Consider the following 12,274-nt stretch of genomic DNA (forward strand, 5'->3'; position numbering starts at 1 on the left):
TATTGTTTGAACCGACCTTTGATGAAAGTAAGGTATTTGGTGAGGCAGAGCAAAGGAAGGAATATATTGTAGATATGGGGAAAATACAGAGCAAAAGCAATGAGATATGAGCCAGAATGGCGTGCGTGAGGAACCTCAAGGAGGCCATTTTGATTGGGCCAAAGAAGACACTAAGAGTCATTATGTGTCATAGCCCTGGAAAGGTAGGTTGGAACCAGGTTGTGAAGGCCTTTACCCACCTTATGGAGGCATTTGAATTTTAATCCTAGAGCTAACAGGAAACCATTGAAATTTATTGCATAGAGAAGTGACATGGTCAGACCGGTCCTTTAGGAATATAATTTTGGCAGCTATGCGGACAATGGATTAGGGAGGGGAGAGACTGGAGAAAAGGAGATCAATGCGGAGACAATTGCAGCGGTCCAGGTAGGAAGTAGTGAGGGCCTGGCCTAGAGCGGTGGCTGTGTAAGAAAAGAGAGTGCTTAGATATTGCAGTTATATATTCTCCTAATGGTCTATCATTCCCCCACTTTATTTGCCTCTCACTTCAAGCCGTCTTCCTTGGGAAACGTTCAAAATATGCTCCCAAATACTAACAATTTTTAATCTACAACTATTGAATAGTAATAGCTCTATGTTAAAATGCTTTCACATACCTTTCATTTCACCACAATTCTGTGAGATAGGTAGTATCAGTATTACTATACTCATTTTACAAGATGAAGAAACTGAGGTACGGAGAGGTTAAGTGACCTGTTCGAAATCAAACAGCATATAAATGGCAGAGCTGAGACTAAGACTTAACTGAAGACTGCAAGTCTGGTGATATTTCCACTGTTACTGCACTATCCTAATTTAAAAAATTTTTTTTTTGAATGTTTAGAGTCTTACAAAAAATGTATTCTCTTTTCTCTACATATTTGTCTACATAATTTCTCCTTTTTCACCATTTGCTGGTGGGCCCTCCACTCAGACTGTGTTCAGTCATGAAATGCTTAAGGAATAGCTACCCCCGCATAGGGGGGTGGCCCCTCCATGTCTGAAGCACTCTGCAGACAGAAATTTTATGCCTATCATGCACTGCCGTGATTACTTGAATTGCTTGGTTCCTGATGGAATCAGGAGAGGAAGTTTAAGTTCAGGCAGGTAAAGGGATCCTTTGTTTAAAAAGTAATTTACTTGGTATTTGCAACCTTTCCCACCATCGGGGAAATTCTCTGTGCGTACCACTGATAAAGTTATCTAAAAATGTCAGCCAGGCAGTAAGATGTGAGCTCATCTAGATCTGTGCACAAGCAGTAATGTTGATGCAAACAGATGTAGGATTATTCATCCTGTAGGATTTCAACCCAAATGTAAGTACCACATTCCTCCTACTCTGTTTCCCTTCTGGTGTAAGTCCAAAATTATGCCATAGTTCCTCTTCTGACCTCCACTTTGACCCAAAAAGGGACCAGAATTGTGTTTGTTACCCTGGGGAAAGTACTCAGCTGATGAGCATTTGAAGAGCTGTCTAGGGTTGGAATCCTCTCCTGGGGATGATGATGTCGGGTCAAAATCAGCTGATTAAACCCTTGGGGGAAGTTTGGTGAGGAGCACAAAGTTTGCTTCTTTTTTTGATAAAAGCAAAGTTGGCCCACATGATTTGTTCTAGGAGATATCGGGGCTCTTTTAGTTCTTGGCAGGAAGCCTGAATATGTTAAACTGGGTGTTGGGGAAAAAAACCAAATGACTCCATGAGAACTTTACTGACTGGAATACGTGCTGTTTTAGAATTGAGACGTTCAAGTTACTAATAACTGACGTAGTTACAAGTTTATATAGTCGTAAATTATAAACTTATGTGGTTATGGTTTATAGAACTTGTATAGCTTGTATAATTAACATCCAGTTCCTTACGGTTTAGAAACTGCTTTCCTCACAACAAAGATCATTAGAGCTGGAAGGGAATTTGGAGATGATTTTGCCTAAACCCTCTATTTTATAGATGAGAAAACTTAGTGGGAGGAGTGGAATGACCTGAGTGGGTTGACACAATCAGTCACTGATGGAGCTGGAGCTAGATTTCACATTTTTGATCCTCATGCTTTTATGCACTTTCCACTGTACTTCTGCATGCAGTATTTGTACACACAACCCTTGCCTAAAAGCCCATTATACGGGATACTTCTCACTGGCAGATATGGATTATTCCGTGTTTGGTGCCTTTGTGAGGAGCAGAATTGGTGAAAGTTGATGAGAAGAGAGATCCTAGTCTTCTGGCTTCCAGCTCTGAGAAAGAAGTGATGCTATTTCAGATATCCCGGGAGGGAGAGACAGATGCTGAAGAAGTTGATTTGTAGAGGAGCTGATATTTTGATCAGATTGGCTTCTCTCTCTCCCTTCAGGGATCTGAAGAGAGCCTGGAATGGCCTCACTTCTCTCTCAACACTGGAATCTCTCTTCTCACCATCTTATACCCACTCCCTACCCCCCACGCAGGCACCAGGCACTGAATAATCAATATCTACCAGTGAGGAGAATTCTATAGAAATGAGATTTGAGGCAAAGATTATATATAAGGGAAACAGAGACCAGCTCATCCCCACCCCCCCAAATATTTAAACAACCTACTGGATTCCCAACCATGTCTGCTTGAACATTACTAACACCTTTGGGAAAAGTGGCCAACCTGTGTCTTGAGTCAGAAGGGGAAGGGGAGGAAGTCGAGTCCTATCCTTTGGAGTGGTTCACAGGTATTTGGGAACTTTCACACTTACCTTTAAATGGGGTGTGTGCTTGTGTGACCAAGAAGAGTTTTTTGCTTTTCTGCTGCCTCTGCTTCCTGATGCGGTAGCCCAGGGTGTTACATCGGCCTTTCTTGCAATCCAGGCACAAGCCTTTGTTGAAGGTATTCATGTCACTGCACCAGTATGCTGTGCTCTGCAGGTGGTCTTGCAGGATGGAGTCGATGAAGAGGTGAACTGATCTTTCATGGGCACATTTTACCGTCTGCGTGATCCCTGAAACATGCCAGCAGGGTGTCTTAAGATGTTTGTCACCAGGGTAATTACTAGGGTGGGGTGACTAGGGCTTTTTTCTCAGGGTACCAACATTTGGGAGAGGGCTGACATCATATTCCCCCAGCAGCATAGAAATAGCCTAGTTAGCAAGAAATAATTAGTTAAAATTGAAAACTACCTGATGGTATGGCGGCTTCTTCTCCAGCTGTTGCGTTTCCTCCACTTACCTCCTCTCCCCTCCTCCCTCAACAAGCAAGGACTATAGTCCCATTATGTTTCCAGGTCTCTATGTCTCTCCCCCTCAAATGAACTTGTCTGAAATTAATTTGAAGGTCCTTTGCATGCTGCTTTTCTGGGGCACATGTTGTAAAGCTTGACCCAGCCATGAAAAAAGCTAGTTACAACGAACAGTTCCTATGTTGATTTCATGCTAGAAAGTGAGAGGATGTGGTCACAGAACACTGACTCCCAATGCAGTTGTTGCTTTAGCTCTGCCTTCGGTGACTCCTTGGACATCTCAAAGATCATCCAAAAAGCCGTTAACCACCCATGTCTATTAGGATGGGAGAGAAATCAAGTTGGACCTTCTGAAGGAAAATATTTTAGTGAAAGAGGAAAACAAGACTCATAACACTAATCTACTTTTCTAATCTTTGCTTAACAGGCTCTAAGGTATAGTTGTGTCATATATATGTAGGAAGTAGCTGGTGCTGTACAAAGGGCACTGACTACAGTCAGAAACCCTCGGTTCAAATCCTACCTCTGATGTTTTCTACCTGTGTGACTATGGTCAAGCTGTTTTCCTCCCCTGGGCCTCATAAAAAGAGGTGGTTTCATTACATGGTCTGTGAGATCCTCTCCAGTTCTCTCTGTCTCTGTTTTTGTTTCTCTCTCTGGCTCTCTCTCCCCCTCCCTCCTTCTTTTCTCCTTCCCTCTCTTCCTCCCTGCCTCTCTCTCTTTCTCTTTGTCTCTCCCTCTCTCTTCCCCTGCTTCCCTCTTTCTCTCCCTCCCTCCCCCCTTTGTCTAACAATAATAGCTGGCATGTGTGTGTATATGAATATATATACATATATCTCTATATATCATTAAGGTTTGCAAAGTGCTTTGACAAGTATTATCTCATTTTATCCTCACAACCACTCTGTAAAGTAAGTGCTATGTTTATTTCTATTTTCTAGGTGATGAAACTAAGTCAAGGTCACAACGAGTAAGTGTCTGAGGCAGGATTTGAATTCAGGTCTTCTTGACTCCATGTCCTCTGATCTACTTACTTAGCCAGGTGGATGATATTATTATTGTTATTATTAAACCCCTTCATTTTACAGATGAGGAAAGTGACTCCTCTAGGATCACGCAGAGTAATGAACAGCAGAGTCCAAATTCAAAGTCAAGTGCTCCCGATCCAGTGGTCTTTGTTACACAGTCCAAGTGAGACTTCCTGCTTCACTGAAGTAGGGTTGGAGTGTCTATATTTTGACAAATAGGTGTGCCCAGGTTCAGAACGAAAATGTCATAATTCAAGGCTACATATAATGTAGTTAATTTTATAAAAACTTTTTGTTAATGTTAAAAAATTGTTGACCATTTTTTATTTTTTTTAATTTGTGTTTTAAAAATTAAGTTGACTTTTTTTATTACCCTTAGAACTTTCTCTGCATCTGGGTAGGTTGCCAAACTTAAATAGGGCAAGTAGATATCAATTGACAAACATTCTTACTTGAGTCATAAAAATTCCACAGAGATATTTAAAGAGTAAATATTTTACAGCCATTGCTTTATAGACTGATAGAATCTCCTGATTAAAGAAGAGGACAGATAAATCAGTGCTTCTTTGTGACAGGCGTAAGCAGGTTTTTCCAGTTCCTTCAGTGTTTCAGGATGTGAGTGGAAATGGCCAGCTCATACCATGTTTCTTTGTTGGTCAGATGGCTGGGCTGGGTAAAGGTTTAGCATAATGGGTGTGCTAGTGCATTAGGATATTGCCATAAATGAGAAGCAAAGTAATTTATTTCCTCCCTTAAATCATGATTGAGCAGGACAATACTGGGGGAGTAGTGCTGAGGACTTTAAATTGTGTGTATGTATATACACACAGTCTAGTGGACATATATGTAAATGTATATTCACAAACACACTATGTGGTATATATACTATGTGATGTACACACACATACATATATCTGTGTGTGCCTGTGTGTGTGTGTGTGTGTGTGTGTGTGGTAGATCTGTAATTTAATTCACTTAGGGAATTCTTAGTGAGGAAATTCCTTCCATCAATGCAGATCTGCAATTTTATAGCTTTACAGAATTCCCTGGGGCGTTGAGAGGTTAAGTGATTTGCCCATGGGCCACATAACATGTTTCTGTGAGAGCTGGGACTTTACTCTTGTGGACCCTGAGGTCAGTCCTCTCTATCCACTACATCAAGACTGTCTACCACCTTGCATATAGTAGAAGCTTAATCAGTATTTGTTGAATTGAATTGAAATATAGTACATAATTGTGCTTCAGAAACTGCAAAGGGTGATTTCACAGGGTGGTAGGCCTTGTATCATTTTTGCATCCAGCCAACTCTAGGGCTCCCCAAAAAGTGGGGATGAAGAAAATAGAAGGAAAAATACTCCCAAATGGACAATTTAACAAACACTATTTTCTAAGCATAGAATTAGATTGTGCTTTTTAAATAATAACAATAATAGCTTGCATTTATATAGTGTTTTAAAGTTTACAGAGTGTTTTTATAGACACATATTTGTATTCTCTCATTTGATCCTTACAACAACCCTCTGAAATATATTTCTATTATTATTTCCATTTTACAGATGAAGAAAGAGGGGTTCCCAAAGGTTTGGTGACTTGTGTAGAGTCACAATGCTAGTAAGTATCTGAGGTAGGATTCAACCCAAGTCCTCTTGATTCTAAGTGAAACATCCCATTCATCACACCAGAGGAGTCAAACATGGGGCTCCCTTATGGTCCACAACACTCTGCAGTGTAGCCTAAACCAGACTAAAATCTAACTGGGAAATACTCAACAAAATGAATAAAAATACAGTACAACATAGATAATGTTAGCATGTAGTTTTCTAAGTTAATATGCAGCCTACAGGGATCCTTATGTATGGTTTAATGGCTCCTATTTCTATCTGAATTTGACTTTGCTAGGCTATTTCCTGCTGCCTTTTAAACCATAGAACTCGAAGTGACCTTAGATATCATCTTGTGCCAACCCTTTTGTTTTATCAGTGAGAAGAATGTGACTTGGAGAGGCCATGTGATTTGTCCAGACATGATTGTGATTGCCTTTTCAAACCATCTGGGCAGATGGCTTTTCATGTGATTCACTGTGATTTTGTAGCTTTACAGCAGGGTTAGTTTTTAACCTTTAGGGAATTCTTCTACTGGAAGTCCTAAGAGGAGAATACTTATTGGCCAAAGTTCTGGCCTAATTTTTCCTTTCTTACCATGGAAGCCATGCTGTGCAATGTGTCTGTACATGAGCAAGAAGTGGCAACCGGGCTGGAAAGTGCCTCCGTTGGGGTAGAAGTCGTAGTGTGCCACTGGCTGCTTGATCCCCACACTCAGCCCCATGTGCTGCTGAGTGAATGTGTGAATGGCGTCCACAAACTCAGCATCATCTGGTGACAGTCGTTCAGTAGGGGATGTCCCCTCAAATAAGGGACCAGCTGGATCTAGCCCTGATAAGAAAACAAGACCATGAATTCTGCTTTTGAGATTTTGTGATATTTCAACACCAAGGGCATTCCTGTGCAAGAGGGGACAGAGAGAAAACAAATAGTAGGCTTTTCTCATCATAATAATGCCATGACCTTCCATATTAGACTCTCACTAATTAGAAATAAAGTAATTTAGAATTGATGGTGCAATAATCCAGATGTAGTTTGGGTTGACATCTTCTTTTAAAATTGTCTAGGAAAAAAGGATGTTTTAGAGAATATGAACACAATTGTAGGGGAAAGCCTAGCCTGCTTAGCAAAACCAATCTCTGGTACTTTCAAAGTCACTTGAGGGATGCCAGTGAGAGTATTACAAATGGTCTTTACCCATGGTTAAAGCAAGATGGGCACAATATGGTTCGCTTGTATTGCCATTAGCTGTTAGGTCTTCCACTTTGCCCTTAGTTGTAATTAGCAATAAAGACAATGACAGAGATGTTTTTTTGGCAAGTCTAGAAAAGATGAGCCTACATTCCACTGCTCTTACCCAGCTGCAGGAAGCATGCATTTCATCTACCTGTACAATAGCCCACAGAATAGTAAATATAAAAGCCATAGCATAGACACTTGTCCTCAGACTATTTATATCTAAACTCCACCAAAAAAGGTGAGAACAATATAATAATGGATCCCATCCACAATAAGCTCTTTACAGTTTTACAGGATGGGATCCCACCCCATTCTTATCTCAATCAAATCAAGCCCTTTACAGTTTATAATTTCTTCACCACAGCCCTGGGGGAGGGGGGGAGGTATGTACTACTACAAATATTATCCTCATCTTTATTTTAGAGAACAGGAAACTGAGGCTCAGAACTATACAGGTGATTTGGTGTTAGATTTAGAGTCAGCATCCCCAAGCTCAGATCATCAATCAATCTGTATTTATTAAGCACATACTAAGTACCAGACACTGTGCCAGGTGCTGGCAATACAAATAAATCCAAGGAATAAGACAATTACTATTCAAGGAACTAATGGGGAAAGAAAACAGAGGCATATATAAATATATAGCCTAAGTATAAAGTGAATATGTACATATATATGTATGTGTATAGATAGATAGGTAGATAGATAGGTAGGTAGATGTGTACACACACACATATATGCACATGCTCACACAGTACTTAAATACAAAGTAGTTTGGGAGGGTAGGCACTAGCAAATGGGAATGGGGTCAAAAAAGGCTTCAGTGCCTTGAGCTAAGTCTTAAAGGAAGAGGAATCTATGAGGCAGAGGTAAATCTATGAAAGTATATTTTAGGTGTGAGAGATGGCCAATGCAAAGGCACAGAGATGAGAATGAATTATCAAGTGTGAAGAGTGAAAAGGAAAACCAATTTTTCCAGCTTGCAAAGTATGGAAAGATGGGGAGGGGAACAAGAATTGAAGTGCCTGTTGCATGTCAGCCACTGGGCTAAGCACTTTATAAATATTATCTCATTTAACCCTCACAACAACCTTTTGAAGTAGGTGTTATGATGATCCCCATTTTAGAGCTGAGGAAACTGAGGCAGACAGAGGTTAGTGACTTGCCCAGGATCCCACAGTTAGAAAGTATTTGAAGCAAGTAATGTCCAGTGAGGCTAGATAGACTATCTATGTTCTATGTCTTTCTAAGTTCTGGTCTGTGCTCCTTATGTCCTATGACACTATGGGGTCAGGTGGTATAGGACTTTAAAAAACAAACAGAGGAGCTTGGCTTTTATCTTAGAAGAAAGAGTAAATGCACTGGAGTTGACTGAGTCACATGGTCAGATATGCAGTTTGGTAGAGGTAGGTAGGATGGGCTGCAGTGGTAAGTGGCTTGAGTCAGAGAGACCCATTGGGAGGATGTTATGATAGTACAGGTGATAGGTGATGAAGGCCTGAATTAGGGGGGTACCTATGTGAATGGAGGTAATGCATTAGATGTAAGAAATGTTGTGAAGGTAGCCAGGCAAGATTTACCAACTGATTAGATATGTGGGGTGAGGGAGAATGAGGAGTCTAGGATAATGCTGATGTTACAAACCTGGGAGACTGGAAGGGCAGTTAGGAAATGCAGTGGATAGGGTGCTGGGCCTGGAATCAGGAAGGCTCATCTTACTGAGTTCAAATCTGACCTCAGATATTTACTAGCTGTGTGACTCTGGGCTTAACCCTGTTTTCCTCAGTTTCCTCATCTGTCAAATGAGCTGGAGATGGAAATAGCAAACAACTCCAGTATCTTTGCCAAGAAAACCTCAAATGGGGTCACAAAGATTCAGGAGACTGGAAGGATGGAGGGTCAGAGTACAGGCTAACTACAGATTTGTTAGTTGATTGACAGCCCCCAGATACAAAGCCTGGAAGATGTTCATTTAGTCATCACTGTTCTTTAAATCTGAAATAATAAAACTGGCTTTTCAAATAAACAAAACACTATCTCACAATGCAGAGTTTCTACTAAACCAAGGTCTTTCCTTCAAAATAAGTCCAGATAGCTGTTGTGTGTTATTGGAACTTGTAGAACAAACCTAGGAACCTTGTTGTCCACCTGAAAGCAAACAGACACGCTCAAGGCTGCTGGTCCTCCCTCTGATATGTGTGTTTGTTTTTAATAAGCAACACACCCTGTAGATGACTCAAATCACTAGTGTTTACTTACATTCTGTTTTCCTTTCCCTACCTTTGGAATCTTCTTTGAAGTCCCAGATAGAGCTTGGCTTTCAACACACTCTCAGGACTAGAGAATTTCTATTTTCTAGCCACCATGATTGTCAGTAGTCAGTTTCCTGTTTTTACTTTTCTCCCTCATTCCATCAGTCCAATAATTTTTTTAAATGACCTTTATCATGCTCTGGTGATAAAACCAAGAAAGGGGGAGGTGAAGTCATGGAGCACAGACCAGAACTTAGGCCCATTCATGAACCTAGACTCTGGGACTCTTGACTGGTAGGTATATTGCATCTCTCATATCACTGAAGACTGACTTCTTCCAGAGTCCTAATGTGGGAGGTTATAAGCTAGGCCTGAAATCTAATGAATACTCACAAGTCTGGGCTGACTTTGAAATACTCTGGGCCTAAACCACAAGCCATGATGCAGTATTTGTGCCAGTTTCAAGCCCAGCAATGCCCCAGTCTCTATAGGCACAGCTAGCAGTAAAAAAACCAACCAAAAATCTCAACAAAACAAACTAGTAGGGAGCCACTGAAGATTAAATAGGGGAGTAATATGGTATAATTGTTCTCTGTTCAACCCCAGCAAAACGCTGAGTGTCTTCCTTTTTTAGCATTTAGAGAGTACAGCTTCATTAAAAAAAAAAATCATCCCTAAATGAGCAGAGAATTGTTGAGATGTGACACCTTTTAGATTTCTGTAGGCTTTGCTTATCCCTGACTCCCCTATGTTAATACATCTCCCTCCCACCAAAATTTCCTTTGAAAATACGTTGTATTTATCTTAGGGCCCACTGTTTCTTCGCAGCAGACCATAACTACTTGAGCACAAGCTCTTCATTTTTGTCTATTGAAATGATAAAATTGATTCTGTCATTTTTTATTGACCCTATTTACAGTTAACCGATTGTCCTGTAATTACCTAAGTAATTTTTTGTCTCTGAACTTAGTTCAGAAATTCAGCTGTCCTTTAATGAGTTAAGTTTAGAAATCCAGTTCTCTTGTTAATCACTGTTTCATTCTTGTGTCAAGGAAATCTATTAACCTTGAACGATGTCTGGTTTGCTATCCAAAGATATCTGGTCTGCTTCCTCTCACCTTGCTAGTGGATTCAAAAAGTGAACTTTTCTAGTCACAGGAGGGAAGGAAGGATTATTGCTAGTCCCTCATCCCTAATTTCCAACCAATCATATTGTCCCCCATGCCTCACCTCTGTAACCAATCATTTTGATTTCACCGCTCATGATATCAAGCTCTTTTAACCAGTCAAAATTTGTTCCCTGTCTACAAAGACCTGTTCTTTGTTATGTACTCCCCAAAACTTTAAAAGAGTTGTTCTCCTCATTCAGGGTCTTAACTTTGCTGAGGAAGTTGAGATCCTATTTATTGGTAAATTCTTGCTTTACTAATAAACTGATTGTGCTGGGAACTTTGTGCCTCAGTCTACTTTAATTTTAACTGTTAAAACTACATATCTCTGCCATCTAGCTCAGCACCTGGGACACAGTAGGTGCTTAAGGAATGCTTATTGGATTGGATTGAAATAGCAGGAACAGAATACATATTTTAGTATCTTTTAGTGGTCCTCAAAAAATGTGCCCCAGAAGGAGTTTTGTTTCACAGGCGAAGAAGCTGAGGTACAGAATTGGCTCAGACAGTAGAACAAACTAGGGGAATAAAGTGTCATCTCTCCCTCTCTCGCTGTCTCCCTCTCTCCCCTCCTTCCTTCTTTCCTCCTTCCCTCTCTCCTGCTACAAAAACAAACATTGATTTTAGACGCTGTTTGGTACATCTACCAAAAACATTCATTGGAAGGGAGATGATACGAATTAGGTTGATAATTTGCATTGAGAGACACTTAAAAGGAGAAGCCGAGTCAGTGGCAACGTTGGAATTATTGCTGCAGCTCCTTCTGTGGTGATCTGCCAGAGTGTAGAGGAAGCAAAGAAACCTTAATTACCATGCTGATGGAAAAGTTGGTCTGTTCTTTAAAACTTCAGTGAAGGAATGAAGAAGAAAGCAAACCAGGTTTTCAGATATTATTAGTTATGAGTCATTTTTACCTGTAATTCTTCCGATCTTGTTTGTACCATTAATATAGCTGCCAGCAAATCCTGAGACATGAGCTCCAAGGCTGTAGCCAATTAGATGAACATTGCTTCTGGAAAATTGAACAGCCTCCTGGAAGACAGTGATGGTTCACTTTAAGCATGAGAAAAAAGGTGCTCAAAATGGTCCACACTTTGATAGGAGCTCTCCATGGTGTGTCTGAATTGCCCACAGGCAGGATTCTTTGGGTCTGGGTTCAAATGGCTGTCACGAGCCCAACTGAATAGGATCGATGACCTTGTTGACTCTTCCCCTCTTAGCTCAAGACTTGCCCTATTCCCTTTGGTCTTTGAAGCTATTGGCTCTGATAGTCTTTCTTTCACCCCAATCCTCTTTCATCACAGAAAAGGAAAAGGAAAAGGAAAGAGTCTAGGAATATTTGACATATGTCTTAGATTTTTTTCCTGAGTGTTTTTTCTCTTACAGAAGTCACTACAGTAGTTCCAGAGAGACAAAGAACATTCAAGGAAATTTTTCTCATATAAACTTCAATTACCTAAAGATAGTGAGGGGGTCTTTCTATTCTACTATAGTTTTTTCCCCAACACCATATAGGCCCTGATGAGATGATGGGATTCACTGAAGGGAGATAATTATTCATATTATTTATAGGCTACTGTGTATCCTTTGTATATCTTCCATTTTAGAAGGGGTAGAATAAAGGTTGCCTCTAACAAAAAAGGGGGGGGGGAGTGGGGTAAAACAAATAAACCATAATAACAAAAATAAGATAAAAGAACAACCAAAAAACTAAGCACCCTCCCCCCCCCGCAAAAAGGGGAAGGC

At 40.5% G+C, this 12,274-nt stretch overlaps 1 protein-coding gene across 3 annotated transcripts in view; it reads right to left on the reverse strand.

Moving 5' to 3' along the window:
• Positions 1-12,274, reverse strand: part of LIPC (lipase C, hepatic type) — a 233,094-nt gene that overhangs the window by 30,535 nt on the left and 190,285 nt on the right. For all 3 annotated transcript variants that reach the window (XM_072615694.1, XM_072615685.1, XM_072615689.1), the window contains 3 exons: positions 11,443-11,560; positions 6,466-6,699; positions 2,760-3,002 (listed from right to left, as the gene is read on the reverse strand). In XM_072615694.1, coding sequence (XP_072471795.1) covers positions 2,760-3,002; positions 6,466-6,699; positions 11,443-11,560 — 595 coding nt within the window. The remainder of the gene's footprint in view (positions 1-2,759; positions 3,003-6,465; positions 6,700-11,442; positions 11,561-12,274) is intronic.

The sequence above is a fragment of the Notamacropus eugenii genome, chromosome 1 (genome assembly GCF_028372415.1).
Source record: "Notamacropus eugenii isolate mMacEug1 chromosome 1, mMacEug1.pri_v2, whole genome shotgun sequence".
NCBI classification, from domain to species: Eukaryota; Metazoa; Chordata; class Mammalia; order Diprotodontia; family Macropodidae; genus Notamacropus; species Notamacropus eugenii.